Source organism: Lontra canadensis, unplaced genomic scaffold (genome assembly GCF_010015895.1).
Source record: "Lontra canadensis isolate GAN:19392208 unplaced genomic scaffold, GSC_riverotter_1.0 scaffold97, whole genome shotgun sequence".
Classification (NCBI taxonomy): Eukaryota; Metazoa; Chordata; class Mammalia; order Carnivora; family Mustelidae; genus Lontra; species Lontra canadensis.
Window position 1 is genome coordinate 7934110 of NW_022631091.1, and position 20356 is coordinate 7954465.

At 40.4% G+C, this 20356-nt stretch overlaps 1 protein-coding gene across 1 annotated transcript; it reads left to right on the plus strand.

Moving 5' to 3' along the window:
- Positions 1–472: 472 nt before the first annotated feature.
- On the plus strand, positions 473–18888 carry TBP (TATA-box binding protein). Its single transcript, XM_032837173.1, has 7 exons — positions 473–540; positions 3834–4240; positions 8797–8884; positions 14763–14854; positions 16336–16503; positions 17470–17564; positions 18270–18888. The coding sequence occupies exons 1-7, from the start codon at positions 487–489 to the stop codon at positions 18347–18349; spliced, it is 984 nt and encodes a 327-aa protein (XP_032693064.1). The 5' UTR covers positions 473–486; the 3' UTR covers positions 18350–18888.
- Positions 18889–20356: the final 1468 nt, after the last annotated feature.

Here is a 20356-nt window from a genome sequence, read left to right on the forward strand (position 1 = left end):
AGTAAGTATTTCTACTCAGAGATGACCGTTTGCTTAGGAATTTGTTTTCTCTGGATATCTTTCCCCCAAAGATCTTTAACATTGATTATGACACCTTAATTTTGAACATTCTTAAGTATTTAAATATGTAATAAAACAATTTTTGTTCTATTGACAGTTCTACCTACCATCACAATAAACGTAGAAAAAATAACATTTCAGCATTAGAAGGTTAGAAAAAATATTCCAAACTAGCTTCATTGTTTTTTTCTAGTTTTGTGTAATTGGGTAACTGGTTTATAAAACTGTACAGCCTGCCTGTATTATTCCATTAAACTTTGAACTTTTTTCAAAGCAGATCACCGTTTCTTGATGTACATGAAGATAATGCAAGCCGTTGAGGAAGTTGCTAAGAAGCGTGTACTGGGGCCGCTCTAGGAAAAGACTGAATGCCGAGGCGAGTTCCAGCGCAAAGGTTCTTGCTTTGCCCAGAAGAAGGTGAACGTCATGGATCAGAACAGCGGCCTGCCGCCTTATGCTCAGGGCCTGGCCTCCCCCCAGGTACTGCAGCCAGAGGGGAGAGTAGATGCGGTAGAAGCCGCATTACTAGAGCCGCTGTAAAATGGAAGGAAGGAATTTACCATGTATTGTTGAAAATGGATTTATATGGTTTTATGTTTCTCTTCTTGAGAAGTTCTATTAGGCTTTGAGTAGGCATGACAGTATTTAATTTTGGGAGTTAAAATATGTATCTGTCTATAAATCTTAATCTTTCCGTAAACATTTATGAAATGTTGATGATCGGGTCTTTGATTTTGAAAGTAACTCTCACCAGTTTATATTCTGGTTTTATCTTTCTCTTTTATGCTTAAGTTTCCAAATAACATATCTATTATTTTTTTTTAAGATTTTATTTATTTATTTGAGAGAGAGAGGTGTGGGGAGGGAGGGGAAGAGAGTCTCCAGCAGACTCTGCACTGAGCCCAGAGCCCAATGCTGGGCTTGATCCCAGACCCTGAAATCATGACCTGAGCCGAAACCAAGAGGTGGCTGCTTAACTGACTGAGCTCACACCCAGGTGCCCCAAAAGGCTACATTTTTTAAAAAGTAGATACGTTATTTGTGGGTGCCTGGGTGGCTCGGTTATGTGTCTGACTCTTGGTTTCTGCTCAGGTCATGATCTCATGGGTTGTGGGATGGAGCCCTATATTGGACTCTGGGCTTGGTGTGGAGTCTGCTTGGGATCTGCACTCCCTCTTCCTCTACTCCTCCTACTTGTGCTTTCTAAAATAAAAAAAAACTAAAAAAAAAAATAGTCTATAAGTCAGAGAAAGGCAATTACCCTATGATCTCACTCATATGTGGAATTTAAGAAACAAAACAGAGGGTCATAGGGGAAGGGAGGGAAAAATAAAATAAGGTGAAATCAGAGAGGGAGACAAGCCAAGAGATTCTTAACTCTAGGAAACACAGGGTTGCTAGAGGGGAGGTGGGTGGGGGTATTAAGGAGGGCATGTGATGTCATGAGCACTGTGTGTTGTATGCAACTGATGAATCCCTAAACTCTGCCTCCAGAACTAATAATACACTGTATGTTAATTCACTGAATTTAAATAAGAGATTTTTAAACAAAAAATCCACCTTAGATATGACTTTCATAAAATGAAAACATCTATTTTAAGTGTTTTGATAATTGTGTATGCAAAATACACATCTGATCTGCTGATCCACAGCTAAAGAGAGTTTTGCCTAGAATTTCCTACAAATGGAATCGTATCAGGATGTGCTTTTGTGTGTGTCTGTTTTCTTTGCCCAATATAATGTCCGTATGTCTGCAGATTTTCATTGCCAAGTAGTACTCGGTTGTGTAGATGTACCACCTTTTGTGTACCTGCTCTCCAGTTGCTGACACTCGGGGGGCTTCTATAAAAGCTTAGTATTTGGGATCATACCCAGGTGTGAAATCCAACCCTGCAACTTACTACATGTGAAAACCTGATACTACATGTGAAAACCTGGGCTTTTGTGAATAAAGTTGCTGTAAACATTTGTGAGCAGGCTTTGTGTATACAGTTTCTGTCTCTCTGGGGTCAACACTTAGGAGTGGGATTGCTGGGTCATATGGTAAGTGTATGTGTCACTTTACAAGAAAGCGTCAGACCATGTTCTAGTTCCACCAGCAGCGTGTGAGAGTTCCTGGCCGTCCCATATCCCCGCTGACCCCTGAGGCCTTAACTTTTCACCATTCTGGTGGTTGCCTGGTAGTATTTCTTTGTGATTTCAGTTTGCATTTTCCTGATGGCTAACAGTCTTGAGCATCTTATCGAGTGCTTGTTGGCCCATTACATGCCTTCATTTGTAGAATGTCCTCCTCATCTTTTGCGTGTTTGTTTATTGGATTGTTTGTCTATCTTTTACTGAAGTGTAATTGCTCTTCATGTGTTGTGGGTATGGGTTCTTTTTCAGGGGTAGGTACTGTAGATGTTTTCCCTCAGTCTGTGGTGTGGCTTACTTGTTAATTTTCTTAGTGATGTCTTTCAGAGAGGAGAAGCTATTACTTTTTTTTCTGAAGTCCATTTGCGTGTATGTCTGTGGTCCATTCTGTGTTCATTTGTATATGTGATGTAAAGAGGCAGATCTTTAAAAAACCTTAGTCTTTTCAAAGTAAGGGAACCTGAATATTTTCTTGCCAGTATTTTCTAGACCTAAGTGTTAGATGCAGCAGAATAATGTCTATCCTATTTGGGCTGCAGTATACGGTTGATCCTCCTCTCGCATTCTTCCTTCCACTGTGTTGGTTAAACAATTCAGTGTAAATATCTTAGACAGTTTTGGTTTGTATTTTCTGCCAGATAAAGTGGTAGAAAAGGGTTAGGCTGTCTTTTGGATCTTGCACCCATGTGAGAATCTAATGAAGACTATGGGTCCCTTCATGCCAGAATATTGGGTATAGTTCTAAGAGGTCCATGACGTCACCACGAGCTCTGCAGGCCCTGTGGGCTCCATGGGTTTCGGTGTCTGGTTGGTGCATTGGACTGGATCTAGGAGAACGTAGCTGTGGTTGTGGCTTCTTCCACTAGGGAGACTGTGGTCTCAGGAAAGTCATTTAGCTTTGTCTCCTGGTGTCAGTTTTCTTTTCCTTAATGTGGGAGGAACAGCATCTGTTTTTCCCCTTTCCCAGAGTTAATAAATGTAACAGTGTCTGCAAAAGTTAAGCGTTTGGAAAAATAAATTGATATTGTTCTGATAGACATATTGGATTTTCTTGATTTAAACTTTTTGGAGAGCAAATGACCTACCTTTTTGTAGAGTATTCTGATAATTGTCCTTATTGTTGTTAACACTTTAGTGTTTTCTTTGTGCCTGTCATTGTGTTGAATTAGTTAAGAGGCATCTCTAGGGTAAGCATATAATAATCATCCAAAGTTGGACAGATCCAGATCCCTTGCAAGTGAACGGGGAACTAGCTAGGCAGTATACTAGGGTAACAGTTTAAACACAGATGGGGAGTCACTCTAGTTGTTTCCTTTATTCTCTCTAACGGTATTAGAACACTATTATCCTGTGGAAATGCCTGAAGGGCTAAGCCTCAGGTTTTCACATGTAGTAAGTTGCAGGGTTGGATTTCACACCTGGGTATGATCCCAAATACTAAGCTTTTACCTACTGCGTTATGGTGAAGAGGAAAGTGATACGTATAAGAACAGCAAATGCCTTTTTACTAAGGCATCATAACCCCAGTGATACTCGAAGGCATCTGGCCTCGTACATCTCCCCTCCTCCTCTACTGCACAAGTGCCGGAAACACCCAATCCCAGCTGGCCTGACTGTACTGTTCTCCTGACTTTCCACAGGGTGCCATGACTCCTGGAATCCCTATCTTCAGTCCGATGATGCCTTATGGCACAGGACTGACTCCACAGCCTATCCAGAACACCAACAGCCTTTCCCTCTTGGAGGAGCAGCAGAGGCAGCAGCAGCAGCAGCAGGCCCAGCAGCAGCAGCAGCAGCAGGCCCAGCAGCAGGCCCAGCAGCAGGCCCAGCAGCAGCAGCAGGCAGTGGCCGCGGTTCAGCAGTCCACCTCCCAGCAGGCCACCCAGGGGGCCTCGGGCCAGACACCACAGCTCTTCCACTCACAGACTCTTACCACTGCACCCTTGCCGGGCACCACTCCACTGTATCCCTCCCCCATGACCCCCATGACCCCCATTACCCCTGCCACACCAGCCTCTGAGAGCTCGGGGATCGTGCCGCAGCTGCAGTGAGTACTTCCTGTTGTGTCTTCTCCCTTACCCTAGAAGGCTCCCTTGACTGGGTGCTGGTCCTTGTTTTCAGGTGGATTAATTTGTTGAAGGATGTCGTGCCAGTGGTAATCACATGCTAACATTTGCTCTCTCTCACACGAGAAAGGGATGCTAAGCTGCCTTCGTGAGTCAGTCCCTTCAGTAAAGGACTCGCATAACATCTTCAGACATTTGGTAGCTTGTGCTCATAATTTTGGGCCAAATACAGAAACACAAGCTACCCAGTTGTTACAGACATTTCCCTGCGGCTGATCTGGTGAATCAAGCCTTGTGTCGTGTCCTTCCCTTGTCAGGTTTTCAGTTTCTGGGAAGGGAAGATGAGTTACTTCGTTTTCGTGAGTTCATGGTGATCCTTGTTTGTCTTCATTAGTTATTATGAGGGCTGCATATAACTCTTTGGAAAGCCGTGTCCTTTCCACGAGCTGAGGATGTCTTTTCTTGTCCTGAATGGACATTTCTACATAAATGAAATGGGTTCTCTATGTAACCGAATTGGGTGTGGGGTAGGTGGGAGTAGGAAAAAAAATTATGAAAAACACATAAATATTCTCATGTATCTGTCAATGAGAAGTATATAGCTTTTGCTTTTGGGAAACTTACTGCCGAACTGAGGGGTCATTTGCAATAACTACATCATCTAGTTTTTTTGTAAGCCATCTCTGGTCATTTTTAGAACTAAGTAATGTTTACTTATGGATCCTGTTACCCAGATCTTGCCTCGGGTGTTTGACCTGACATAGTTTTAAAAATCAGACACTTTGCATTTTACTGATTTAGAGAGATAATCACTTGTGAATTCACCTTTGTCAACACCACTCCCTGTTGTCTTGCATACTTGTTTGGGTCTTGTGGGCATTTAAGTTTGCACCTCTTGTTTTTTTTTTTTTTTTAAGATTTTATTTATTTATTTGACAGACAGAGATCACAAGTAGGCAGAGAGGCAGGTAGAGAGAGAGAGAAGGAAGCAGGTTCCCTTGCTGAGCAGAGAGCCCGATGCGGGGCTTGATCCCAGGACCCTGGGATCATGACCTGAGCCGAAGGCAGAGGCTTTAACCCACTGAGCCACCCAGGTGCCCTGCACCTCTTGTTTAAATCAAATTATAACTAGTTGTGATGGGGGTATTTGTTTCTTGCCAGCACCTTAAACTTTCTGATACTCTACAGAGCATCTAGTCAGCCACATTACTGAGTTTCCATATCAGCTAAGAGCCCTTCTGGGTGGGAATTCAATGGCTTCTAAATCTTAGAGGCTTATGAAGAATTGGGGTAAATAATTAATGAATATATAAGAATATGTTTTTAAGGGCAGCCTGGCTGGCTCAGTTGGAAGAACATGTGACTCTTGATCTCAGAGTTGTGAGTTTGAGCCCGTGTTGGGTATAGAGATTATTTAAATAAATAAACTTAGAAAAGAAAAGAAAGGAAAGGATTCTGAGGGGGATGGTAAAGCAGGAGAAAAGCCCTGGACCACATGGCTTTGGGGAATTCTTGCAGACACTTAAAGAAGAACTAACACTAGTCCTTCCCAAACTTCTCCAAAAAAATTGAGGAGGGAATGCTTCCTAACTCATTCAGTGAATCCAGCACTGTGCTGACACCAAAGCCAAAGACACTGTAAAAAAAAAAAAATCTACAGACGAGTATCTCCATGATCATTGATGGAGAAGTCCTCAACAAAATGCTAGGAAACATCATTAAGCAGCGTATTATATACACCGTGAGCAAGTGGGATTTTTATTCTTAGAATGCAAGGGTGGGTCAGCATACAAAAATCAACCAGTGTAATACTCCAGAACAATGAAATGAAGAAAAGTGATCATCACAGTTGATGCAGAAAAAGAACGGACAAAATTCAACATCCTTTCATGATAAGAACAGTCCACAAAATAGGAAAAGATGGAAACTATCTTAACTTAGTAAAATCCATATGTAAAAAGTCACAGCAAGCCTAATACTCAATGTTGAAAGACTTAATGCTTTTCTTGTAAGATCAGGAATAAGGCGCTTACATTCAGCAGATTACTAGAAGTTCTAGTCGGAGCAGTCCTAAGAAATGCAAGGCATCCAGAGTAGAAAGGAAGGAGTAAAGTTATCTCTTTGCAGATGTTATGATCTTACACATAGAAAATCATAAAGATTCCACAAAAAAGTATTCGATATAATAAGTGAATTTATTGAGAAAAGTGGCAAGATGCAGAGTTAACACTCAAGAGTCAGTTGCATTTCTGTACACAGTGAGCAATATAAAAAGGAAATTAAGCAATTCCATGAACAACATCAAAAAGAAGAAAATACTCAGGGATTAGGTTAACCAAGGATGTGAAAGACTATGATGAGAACTATAAAACATTGCTGAATTAAGAAGACCTGAATAAGTGGGAAGACATCTCATATTCATAGATTGGAAGATTTTATATTGTCAAAAACTTAATATTACCCAAAATAATCTTTGTATTCAGTGCTATCCCTATCAAAATCCCAATGATACTTTTTGCAGAAATAGAAGAACTCAGGCTGAAATTCATATGGAATCCCAAGGGACCCTGAATAACCAAAACACTGCTGAAAAAGAACAGCTTGGAACACTGGCACTTCCTGATTTCAGAACTTACCACAAAGTTACAGTGATCAAAACAGCAGGGTATTGGCATAGACATAGACATTTAGACCAGTGCAGTAGAACAGAGAACCCAGAAATAACCCTTGCATATATGGTCAAATGATTTTTGTCAAGGGTGCCAAGACTGTTCGATAGAGAAGATAGTCTTTGCAACAAATGGTGCTGGGACAACTGGATATCCACATGCACAAGAATGAAGTTGGGCCCTTAACTAACACCACATTCAAAAACTAACTCGAAATGGCCTTTCTGGCGGCAGCCTCCCCATGAGAACATGCCTGTCATGACGGACCTCCTTTACTCGACCCCAGAAGAGGAGAAGAGGAAGTACAAGAAGAAGCGCCTGGTGCAGAGCCCCAGCTCCTACTTCATGGACGTGAAGTACCTGGGATGCTACAGAATCACCGCTGTCTTTAGTCACCCGTAAATGGTAGCTTTGTGTGTCAGCTGCTCCACTGTCCTCTGTCAGCCCACAGGAGGAAAAGCCTTCCTTTAGGCGGAAGCAGCTCTAAAAGCACCATGAATCAAGATGACAGGATTTTGGATATAAAAAACAAACAAAAAAACTAAAAGTAGATCAAAGACTTCAGTGTAAGACTCAGAACAATAAAACTCTGAAGAAAACGTAGGACAAAGGCTTCATGACATTGGATTTGGTAGTATTTTCTTGGATGCGACTCCAAAGGCAGAGATAACAACAGAAAAAAAATAGATAAATTGGACTGCATGAAAATTTTGAACACTTGTGTATCAAAAGACTGTTCACAGAGTAAAACTGCAAACCACAAGGTGGGAGAAAATGCTTGTAAATTGTGTATCTGATAAATGATAATTATCCAGATATTTAGAGAGCTAAAAACCCACCAACAAAAAAACATAGAGCCTGATTGCAAAATGGGCAAAGGACTGGAATAGACATTTCTCCAAAGAAAATTCGTGAATGGCCAATAAGCACATCAAAGGGTGCTCGAGGTCGCTAAACATTGTTTATGTAAATGCAGATCAAAACTGCAGTGAGATACGACCTCATACCCGTTAGGATGGCTACTGTCAAAAACAATATAGCAAATGTTGGGGATATGGAGAAGTTTGACCCTTATGCACTGCTGTTGGTTAAAAAAAAAAGAAAAAATAAGAATACGTGTAGCAGTTGTATGACTTAATTCGTGGTAGGTGCCCCACTACCTTCTTGATTCCGTTTGTAAGGAGAGAAATGCCAGAGGTAGGTGTGCATATAAAGTTGATTAGAAGGAAACTGATGATGTAGAAATGAAAACATTCATTGGATTGATCATTCTAATTGCTCTTAACAATTGTGTATTAAGGTACCCAGCTGTCCTCTTATCCAACCAAATTGTGAGCCGCCATCAGGTTTTCAGAGTATTGCATTTTGACAGGACAGGAAAAGAATCAAAAGCAGCAATGAGCTAGAAACAACTGGAGGTGCATTTGCCGTCTGGAATCAGTATTCACGGGATGGTGATGCTCCTCCTCAGCGCATGATGGTTTAAGGGCAATTAGTTTCATTCAAAGGGCTTATCAGGGCTTCAAGATTCAGAAGGCTAAGGCATGGCTCTAGGGATAGATGAGCACAAATCCTGACTTACCTGGCACAAGGTAACTGCCCCATTTAAGCCTCTGCGTCTTCCTCTGAAAATGTGAATGTTAATAGTTACTACTTCCTAGTGCATTGTAAGTATTAAGTGGGTAACTATGTAAGATGCTGACCGTTGTGTGTGGTAAACACTTAATAAATGTCAACAATTTAAAGAAATAAATTGAATATCATTAAATTTGTTCTAGTAAAAGAATCAGATTTCTAGATAATTATCTAACATCTCAACCTGTAAAAGTTAAATAAATGATCATGTTTTCTTTTCAAATTTCTTGCAGAAATATTGTATCCACCGTGAATCTTGGCTGTAAACTTGACCTAAAGACCATTGCACTTCGTGCCCGAAATGCTGAATATAATCCCAAGGTCAGAGCGATTTTAATGTATTTTAAACTGTAATAATACAGGAATTTACTGTTAAAGGTCACTAGACCAAAATGTTTGTGTCATGCCTCCGTTTGTTGGTACCAACAAAATGAGGAATTATAGCAAAATGCGTATTTTTAAAAATTTTTTTATTGAAGAGCCACCATGTGAGAGACCCTAGAGTAATAGCAGTCTACATGTTAAACTACTAAAATTTATTTACGCATTATGATGGGGATCCTGTGACATTAAAGAACAAAATATGTAGTGTGATTGCATTTATGTTTTGAGATCTGTGTAGAGTGGAATGATAGGCTTTCTGGAATCTACTTCAAAATAATCCAGTTGGAGAATTGGGGAAGGGCATTTGGATGAAACAGGGTTGGCCAGAAGTTAATAATTTTCAGAATTGGATGGTAAGTACAAGGGAGTTTATTATATTTTTCTAAATTTGTATAACTTTTAAACTTTTTATAGTAAAAAGATTGTGGGATAACATACCTATAAGATTTTTGTTGTTAAGGTAGCAGCCTGAGTACATGGTAAGACTCTGCATTAGTAGATAAGCTGTTTTTTGTTTTTGTGTTTTTAAATAGTACAGGGGCGCCTGGGTGGCTCAGTGGGTTAAAGCCTCTGCCTTCGGCTCAGGTCATGATCTCAGGGTCCTGGGATTGTGCCTGCTTCCTCCTCTCTCTCTGCCTGCCTCTCTGCCTACCTGTGATCTCTGTCTGTCAAATAAATAAATAAAATCTTAAAAAAAAAAATAGTACCTATTTGCATTCACAGACGAGTGGACATTCTTTGAGGACCAGAGCAGACAGGTGAGGTGTTTGAATGTGGAAGATGATCAGATTGAAGGCTTCTGGGACAGGGCCCAGCAGAAGACAGTTCCCCCAAAGTTGAGAACATCTGTTCTTAGCATGCTATTTACTTTCTTACCTGGGGAGCTGGTATTAAATTTATTTTGTCAAACAAAGAGTAAGGTTTTATATAAGAAAAAGAAAACTAGGCAGAAAGAAAAACTTGAGAATTTAACTGAATTATATGTGACTGGCTGGCTGTGTAATGTGTGTCATTGTCTGGTTTGTGCCTCTCATTTTTGCCAGGTGAGCACCATTTCCTTTACTGATGTCTCCCATGTTCCCGCTTTGGTTAAATTCCCAGTCTGGGTTGCCCGTGAGGCTTTTACTCTTTGTCTCATGTGGCATTATTTGAACGTCACCTTGAAAAGAGTGGCCAAGTGGCAGCCTTCGAGCACGTGGATACTTGACAGTGGTAGAGTAGCAAAGGATAAGAAGCATCTTAAGTCTTCTAAGAAATAAATGGATTTCACTTCATATATCCAGGTTTTGTTTTGTTTTGTTTTAGTTTTCTGATGCCTAACCGAAGAATTAACTCCCAAGAATCAGTTGGGTCAGTTTTAGGATTGAAGTCTTTTTATCTCAAGTGATTGATTGTTCTGCGTCCCCCCTGCCCACCCCCAATATTTATCCACTTACTAGCAATTGTACCAGTACTACGTGGCTGGCCAGTAAATAGCTGAGGACAGTGTCATTAGCTGGCTCTGTTTTAGCCCGTGAATTTGTGATTGTTGGGGGAGTGGTTTCATGTGTTTTTTGAGCCACAATCCAGGAACTCCTGTCTTAGTTCAGGAACTCCGCAGTCAGGGTAGAAATCTCATACACAAAGTGAAATCATGTTCTCATACCGTTTTGGAAACAGTACAGAATGATGAAAACCAAAGGGAAGAAGTGAGAGAAAGAAAAGGCAGTAAATACACAAAGTCTGTTGTGCTGTCCTTGATTCAGAGAAGTCTTGGGAGGAAGCTGTATTTTCGGGAGTCATCACTTTCTGGAGGCCTTTGAGTAGATTTGGGGTTAGTGTTCAGGCAGAACCCACAGCCATTTGGATTCTGAGTATATGCAAGCTGGGGCAGGTGTCCATGCTTCTAATCCTGATGCTTGAGAAGTGTTTCAGGGAGGAGAGCCTGAAACGCTTTCATCTAGGCAGTTTGAAGCCGACTTCCCCTGATGTCTCTTTCGTGTCTCCGTCTGCTCCCTATATGTCATGTAGAGATGTGTGCGGTGATGTTTCCTCTGGAAGTGTAGCTGACCCAGAACGGGTAAATGACTCCTCTGTATATGACATTGGTTTGACCAGTAGAGGTTTCCTGTGCTATCCAGAAGTTTGCATTAAGTCACTTTGCTTTTATGAAAGACGTACCTTAGTACCTGTTTTTGCTAACAGAAAGACATCTGAGGAGAATTTTTGTTTTTACAAAACGGTAATTGTTTCCTCACTTTACTCCATTTCAGCTTACAAAAGGCTTCACAGGAATACTCCACTTTCCAGTAGCAGAGGAGGCCTGTGCTTGACAAGACCAACAGAAAATTAGTGGACCGTTAGTGGGGGCCAGGCCAGTTTTCCTAGGTCTTTCAGGAACAGCGTCATAGGGTGAGAACTTGGGGGGATTTTGAGGTGTAACTCACCTTGTCATTAGGGCTGAGACTTTAGGCCAAAGAAAATAAAACTTTTTGGAAATGTGGACTGTTTTAGCCTTGGCCTTTTAACAAAGGAAAGCTTCAGTCAGTGGGAGAACTACGTACACACTATGATTAAGCGTATCTGAAGTTTTTGGTTTGGCTACTAGATCACATCTAAGTGAGAGTTGAGAGTTTTGCCCTCTATAACAGTTTTTCTTGGCTTGTGAAGTATCCTTGTGAACTTCTCAAGTTAAGTATCCTCACCAATATGTTTGTAAAGTTTGAATCAGTGTACATATTTGTCTGTCTTCTTGGTGCCTTTTTGTTGGTATGTATACATGTGTGTGCTACGTGCCTAAGTATCAAAATTTGAAGATGATTTTGAGTGGAACCAAGACATTTTGAGATATTTAAATAAAACAGAGAAATACGATGACTAAGTTTCTGCCTCCCTTCTCAACTTGAAAATCTATATATTATTGTGTTGTCAGTGGTGGCTAACCCTAGTAAGAGCTGCTGTTTGATAAGTTAGCGACACCTCTTTCCCTAGAGTACGGTGTAATCTTAAAATTGATATTTCCTTCAGAAGTCTGATTTTTCTAATAAGTCACTAATTTATGTTTAATGTTTTAATTGGAGATATCCAGAGAAGATAGAAAACTCTTATTTTGCTCATGACATAAACCTAGATCTTACTATTAATATTTACTCATGAACCTCTAGTAGGACAATTATTTTAGTAAAAAGAGCTGTTGTAACTGTATTTTATAATAATATTTAGAAGTTAAACTATATCAGTATAAAGTATACCTTGATTATGTTAAATATTTGAATCTTTACTGAATGACTCATTTTAGGGTATATCACCAGAGCAAAACAGTCAGAATGAGGCAGGTTTAGATATATTTTGATAGTTTATTAAAATAGTTTATTTTTCTTTTTTAAGGGAAGGGAAGTAAAGTAGCTGGGTTTAGAGTCGAGCATTGTTTCACAGTTACATAGGAAGCAGACAAAGCAATACAGAAGTGTAGGGGAATGTTTGTCAGTGATAGCAGATAGCTAAGTTGGATGAGCTGTGGGTTGAGAAAAATGTTAAGTAATGATCTTGGAGCAAGTGTCTAAATCTCTAAAATACAACCTTGCCTTTTATATACAAGTGAGGAAGATGTAGCCTAGGTAGAAAGGTCCAAAATAAAAATTGCTGTCACAACTGGCTAAGAACAAAAATGGCTCATTTAACTGTTGAGACTTTGGTCAGCTTGGTTGAGCTAATTAAAATATGGAGAACATCAAATATGGCTAGTTGTTTCAGAGCCCCTTTTTATGGTATGAGAATAAACCTTTATGGTTACCTAATGGCCATTTAGGAAACCACAAAGATACTTGGATCCAAGAAGAAGAAGAAAAAGTTCTTCTTCTTCTTTTTTTTTTTAATACTTAGAGTAAGAATCTAAGGAGAAAAAGGAAAAGGCAGAACTGTTGAACTTTTTTCATCATTTAAACCATTTTACCTTTCACTTTGAAATGTAATATCAGCATGTTAAGTAAAAGACAAAATGTTGAATTTGTGATATTAAAAACTGTAATAATTTCCTTAGTAAGAAGGTACAATATATACTTATTACCTGTTGTGTCTGGTATAGTCTTTACCATTTATATTAGTTACTACTTTCAGCCAAAGCAATCAAGTGTTGTTGCTTACAGATGCAAGGAAAATTAGAAGGTAGAAGACCAAGAAATGTCTTGCTGTCTCTCCATCAGAGCACGATATATATTCGTTCTTTAATTGTTTAAAATGGTAAACATGTATATCAACATTGTCCTTCCACCAAGAAAGTGAATGGTTATTATATCAAATATTAAAAAGAAAGTAAATACCATAAAAACTTTATTGACCAGTGTTTTTATCTTTATCTTAAGAAATTATCTAAATATTAATATTTTTTTAAGTATTTGTCCAAGATCCCAGGGTAACTAACATCTGGAAGTAACTGTTTATCCATCATGGCAAGCCTGTATCATGTGTAGCATTAGAATAATTAATCTTTTATCATTTTATTTACTTTGAATATGTAATTTTACAGTTTTATAGTCTCCAGTGAATTGATCCTGTTTGACCAAGAAAACCAGTAGAGGGAATTTAAGAAGTGCTAAATGATGAGGCTTTTCCTGGGACTTGTATAAACTAGAATATAGTGCTAGTATTTTTGCATGATGGTGAAATCTGAGGGAGAACCACAGGTTTTTGTTTTTTTTTTTTAAGATTTTATTTATTTATTTGGCAGAGAGAAATCACAAGTAGGCAGAGAGTCAGGCAGAGAGAGAGAAGAGGAAGCAGGCTCCCCGCTGAGCAGAGAGCGGGACTCGATCCTAGGACCCTGAGATCATGACCTGAGCCAAAGGCAGAGGCTTAACCCACTGAGCCACCCAGGCGCCCCAGGGGACCACAGTTTTAAACTAAAATTGCTAAAGCTGTCTGATTTGTTGAAGAGTCATCTTGATTAGAAATGAATTTTTCTTTACCAGGTATTAAAATTTTTAGTTATTTGAAAGCTATTTTTTGCCTTTTATCATGTAAGCTAGTATTGTAGGCCATTAATTCAATCCATGGCTCAAATATGTTCCCTTTGAGTTATAATGTTAGCAATAAAAACATTGTTAAAACTTAAAAAGTAGAAATTAAAGATAAAAACTTTGATTTTTTTCTTAATTTGGAATTTTGTAAGTGTTAATACTTTAATACTGTTTCAAAAGCCAGTTGGAAACAGAAGGTCATTTCAGTACTTCTTGGTATGTTTGTAATCTGATTTTACTCCCACTCTGGAGGAGAGAAGGTTTATCAGTCTGTCTGCCAAAAATATCATTAATAAAACAGAGAAGTTACAATTCTAGAGGCTAGCAAATACAAGGTAGGAAGAAGTACTGGTATTTATTAAGGATGTAATAAAATAAAACGTTTTGCAAATATTATTTCTTTTCTTTAATTGGAGGTGTAGAGCGAGAGGGAGAGAACAGTTCCCAGGCAGGCTCCACGCCCAGCCCGAAGCCCGACTTGGGGCTCTATCCCACAACCCTCCTGAGATTACTACCTAAGCTGAAACTAAGAGCTGGTTGCTTTACTGCCTGCGTCACAGGCACCCCACAAATGCTACTTCTTGTTGGGATGTCTGTGAAAGAATGCACAGACCTTGGCTCGCCTTACTTAGTAGTCACCATTCATTCTGCTCCCTGTGCAAAAAGCATGCGTGATGCTATGAGGGAAGCCTGTGTGGGAACACGTGTCAGACCTTACGAGGACTCCGTATGTGACTCTGTATGTGTATTTGTCATTGTTCTTCTAAAGGAAATCAGCAGTTGGGCATGACCTCATTGACGGTTGTCTCTGACCCTTTTAGCGATTTGCTGCTGTAATCATGAGAATAAGAGAGCCCCGAACCACTGCACTGATATTCAGTTCTGGGAAGATGGTGTGCACAGGAGCCAAGAGGTAGGGTTAAGGAGTTCCTTCTCCTGGTCATATGTTACCGTGATTATCCAGTTGCATTTTATGTATATTTGATAAAATGTAACATCCAAGCTATGACTAAGGATTCCTGTACGTGAAAAATTTTATATATAGCACAGATTCATCCCCAAGTGAAAAAAAAATGGGTCAGGAACCACAAAATCTCAGAGCTGATGGTGTGAGGGAGTCCAGATGGGCTGGGTCCTGGTAGCGGGACAGCCCCTTGTGTGTTGGCCACAGAGCCCCGCTGCCCCTTGTTACAGGCCGTCGGCCTCAGGAGGGTGGGGTTGTGCAGGTCCTAACTAGTGTCCCCTTTCCGGACAAGGGTTGTTGCCTGTACTCTGCACCTGTCCGGAGTGATCCTGTCTGGGAAGGTTAATGCTTCGGGCCTTGACTCTAAGCCTTATGGAGCAGACGCCGTGTAACTGGTGGAAGGCAGTGGTTGGGGGAGGAGTAGATACATCAGCTTCGTAAAGCTTGAGCAAATGAAGTAAACTAAACTTCTGAAGTAAAAGATAATTCCTGTGCCTTGGAGTTGTCCACACGCAGAGGGGACTGTGGATGCCTTTGCTTATTTGATGAAGGGAAGGCTGTTGCTGCGGATGTTGTGGTTCCTGGTCTCTGAGTTTTTTTCAGAAGCCAAGATGCGGGTCTATCCCTGGCTTTCACAGAAGTCTTCAAGTAGGAGACCTGTTTCCCCTGGATGGAGCATCGAAAACTTCTGGTTTATCAATCAGTTCTAGGCAGTTTTTCTTTCCCAGACATGCTTTTCATGTGCACTGTTCAGCCTTCTTTATCCCTTTGCTACATGCTGAATAGTGTGTGTCTGGTTTATTTTAGTGAAATAGGAAACTGCAAATAAATTTATTTTCCTCAAGAAAAAAAAAAAGCATTGCATATATGTGTGCTGAATTTTTGTCATTCCTGTGACCCCTGCACTTGAGGGTCTTTTGCTCATAATGGTGTTACTGCTTTTATTTTGCTTTTCTTACGTAAGCTCTGCAGTACTAAGCCGTAGTTTTACCCAACTGATGAGTAGTAAGAATGGATAATGAGAGATTTGACATAAAAGAGGATAGAATTAGTGTATGCAGTCGTCACGTACAAATCGCATCAGAGATGACGATTTCCTGTCAGAATGAAGTTGTTAATTTTCGTCTCAGGGTTGTGGGGTAAAATATAGGAATACTAATGATAGTGGTGGAGATGTGATGCTCTACTTTTATAAAACCTGGGCGTGTCAGTAATTTGGTGTAAGCCTGCAATTTTCTGCCAAGGACATAGGAGTACTTTATAATAAAATAGTTAATGTCTTCTGTTACTTTCTCTTACTGGGGGAGGGTGCCGTTTTTCACTTTTTTAAAAAATAAGCTTTTCTAGTTTGGACTTTTTATAAGTTATTCATGTAAGTAATTATTTTTTTTGGCTTTGACTATGACTATCTCACTTTTTCCTTTCCCTAGTGAAGAACAGTCCAGACTAGCAGCGAGGAAATATGCCAGAGTTGTACAGAAGTTAGGTTTTCCAGCCAAGTTCTTGGACTTCAAGATTCAGAACATGGTGGGGAGCTGTGACGTGAAGTTCCCGATAAGGCTAGAAGGCCTCGTGCTGACCCACCAGCAGTTTAGCAGGTGAGCCTGAAACGTACTGCCTGTGGCAACAGTTTGTTCGTAATCTGTGTAAACACTGGTCATGATAAAACGTGCGAAACGGACAGTACGTAAGCGCAGTGATGTAGTGGCAAATGTATTTAAGGTTGAGGTTTTTTCCTTATGTCTTGGAAAATGTGTTATTCTCACTCTTCTCCTGCTTCCTGTTTCACTTATTAACATCTGTTATTCTCCTTGACTGGGATGAAATTGATTCCCTGTTATTTTATTGCTCAATCAGTGCATTTTAAATGCATTAATTAAATCTGTAACCTCTTCTGTCAATTTTTATCCCCAGTTTTTTTTTATTTCTTCTGCTGAACATTATATGTGCTCTACCAGCAAAGTGTAAACTTGAGTAAAATGAATATTCTTTCCTCTTATTTTCCCTGCCACTTACAAGGCCACTGCCCACCTTTCCAGCCTCTCTGCTCCCTGCGCCCCTCAGACTTGCCCTGCCCCTCTTGGACAGAGGCTTTTGTTGATCAGTTTTATACCTGGCACCCTCTTGTTGCACTTTCCACCTAGGAAACTTCTCACATTTCAGATGTCCTCCCAAGTGTACCTTCCTCAGGGAAGCCTGTTTTGCATTTCCACTAGGTTAATCACACATGTTATAACTGGTTCAGTCTGTCTGAACTGGGAAAATGAGGCTGCTGGGGTTCGAATCAGACATGCCACTCATGACCCTTGGTAAGGTAAGACACTGCAGAGCATAAAACTGAAGGTCTCATTTTCACTTACATCAGAAAATCCAGACTCATTAGAGATAGGTCTTCAAGTGCTGATGACAGATTGCCCTTACTGCCCTTAAGTTCTCTCTCCTTTGGGTTCACCGCCCAGTGAGTTTGTGGCTTAGTCAGTATTTTCCCTGTGCTGGTCCTCATTTTGCCCTAAAGCATGGACAGCTTTTAATTTCTAAACTGTTTTTTGCCATTTTCCTCCTAGTTACGAGCCAGAGTTATTTCCTGGTTTAATCTACAGAATGATCAAACCCAGAATTGTTCTTCTTATTTTTGTTTCTGGAAAAGTTGTATTAACAGGTAAGTTGTAACAGAAAGTAGTGTCTGAAGGTTTGAAAGAATTTCAAGAACAGCATTTTCTCAGTGCCGAGAAGAAGTTTCACAGATTGGGGACAGGTGGCTAGCAAGTGGTACAGACGGATGCCTTTGCCCCTTTGTTCTCCTCCACCCTAACAGTCTGATGAGAAACATATCCGCCAGGGCAAGGGAGAGCAGGGAAAGTAGACCACAGCAAGACCCGTAGTGGGGAGAGCAGGGAAGGTAGCCATTACATTGGTTAAGAGATGACATTTTAAGTTGGAAACCCTCCAGTAGAACTTTGAGATTCATCAGCAATGCCATTTGGAGACAACAGGCGAAGGTTCAGAAGAGTTTGCTTGAAGGCAGTAAGTGGGAGAATAAGGTTTGGTCATTGCTTCCGCGCGCTTGGGTCACAAACTGCTCAGGTCACGTGCTGATGCAGGGACTGACACTGGTCACATGTGAACTGCTGAAGGAAGCTGCAGCCATCCAGGGCACAGTTTTTAACAGTTTTAAAAACCCATTTTAGGAAAACAATACTCTAAAAACAAAAACAGCTTTGTGACAAGGGATTCCCTCATTAATGTTTTAGTGTCTGTGTCTAACTGGTAATGGAGAGAATTGTGCTTGTAGTTTTAAAGTAATTTTACCTCTTTAACATGTTAAAAGCTTTTTCCGACTCTCTTCTCCAACTTGTCTTCATAGGTGCTAAAGTCAGAGCGGAAATTTATGAAGCATTTGAAAATATCTACCCTATTCTAAAGGGTTTCAGGAAGACGACATAATGGCTGTTATGTACTCCTGCCTCTGCACCCACTTGTTTTTAAAACAAATCCGTTTTGGTACATGTAAATGGTGGTGTTGCGGACGGCCCCGATTTGGTAAGATGATGTTCTGTGGGTTGCAGCACCCCGTGAAGCTCTCCAGCACGCGTTCCTGGCGGGGTTGCCGAGAAGCGGTCTCCCTTCTGCAGAGAGAACGCCGCAGCGTTATGTAAGTTGCTCATACTGTGCTGCTGTTTGGGCAGCGCTGCCCGTTTATTTATATGTAGATTTTAACACACGCCGCTGTCAGCAAGTTGGTTTGAGGCACAAAACTTCAAGTGTTAGAGCCACCACTTCTGCAATTGATTGGACTTTTTCTTTTGTTTAATTTCCTCCCCATAAACCACAGTTTTTATATTTCTACCAGAAAAGTAAAAATCTTTTTTAAAAGTGTTGTTTTTCTAATTCGTGACTCCTAGGGGTTATTTTTGTGCCAGACACATTCCGCCTTCTCAGTATTGCAGGCCAGAGGAGCCGCGTTAATGAGCGCGGACGGCTGCGCGCATCTCTCTTCCTTCAGAGTACTCTGTACAATAAATGCTGTTTATAAGAGTGTTCGATTGATGTCATAAATGATACCTTGTAAGATTCGTGTGATCATACTGTTCAAGTTGTATTTTAGATATAATTGCCTGAAACCATTTCAGTGTGTGCTTGCTTGCTTGTTTCAATCAACATTTCATGGTATGTCCAGTGATAATGGATGAGCTACCTGAAAATTTAAGATTGCTCACGAAACATGGGTTTATTATGTTCCATATATCGAGCACCTCCTGTTTCCCCGATACATTCATTGCCTGTAATTCTCACAAAACCTGTAATTTGGTTTTGTCTTCTTTCTCAGGTGAGCAAACGCTGGCCTCAGCTGTGGTATTTGCCCCTTGGCCAGAGTCCTTCAGTATGAAAGCTGGGCTGTGTGTACAGCCTGGTGAGGTGTTTGTTTTTCTCATGAGTATTACCTGGAAATTTGTAAGTTCTTGGGTTTTATTGTTTGAGTTAATTTGTCAAAGTGTACTTTCAAGCAGTTCAGAGGCATGCAATCAGAAAGGAGGAGTTCTTTCCTTCTCTCTCTTTTGCTTAGTTCCCCAGGTATCTCCGAAGCCCTCTTCTGTGCAGATTCTTTCCTTTTGGTCCCGTGTTTAGATCATACCAAAGCATTTGTTGTTTTATAGCTTTGCTGTTTTTCAGTCAGTATGTCGTGAAGTCTGATAGCATCACAGATGTACAACACCCTCACCTACGTACCTTTACGTATTTACCGGTTTCCTTCCTTATGGGCAGTGTTGGAGCATCATGAACAGCGCGGTAGGGAGCACCCTTGCATGCCTGTTTGTGGTTCAGAGCAGACATTTCTGTAGTGAACATGCCTAGGAGAGGAGCCCCTGCCGTCCATCAATCCAATGTCCTCCTTCCATGCAAGAAACAAGTATTTTTCCACATAATAGGTCTTCTCTTAGGTTCTTTAGTCAAGTTTTATAATTTTTTCATAGAGGGCTTCTATATTTCATAAAAGTTAATTCCTAAGTATTCTCTGGCCCTATTATTAATGTAATTTTTTATTACATTTCCATTCTTGTTGACATATTGATCTTATTCCCGGTCACTTTACTGGATTCTGAAGCTTTTCCCTGTGAAACAGCACGCACAGACCTAACAGAACAAGTATTTAGCATAGCGCATTACTCAGTAGACATCCCTCCAGCCACCACTCAGAACCTTGCCCGTGTCCCAGGGGCCCCTCCTGTGCCAGTCCAGCCACAGCCCCCCCCCGCCCACCAGTAACCATTAATCTTGAGTTTTATAGTCCTCACCTAAATTACTATGAGGTGATCTTCCATTTAAAAAGAAATGGATGCTTTTCTTGTCTGTTTTACTTCTTATAGTCCCGTTCCCTATCTTTTCCTTCATTTTATTTTTTTTAAGAGTTTATTTATTTATTTGACAGACAGATCACAAGTAGGCAGAGAG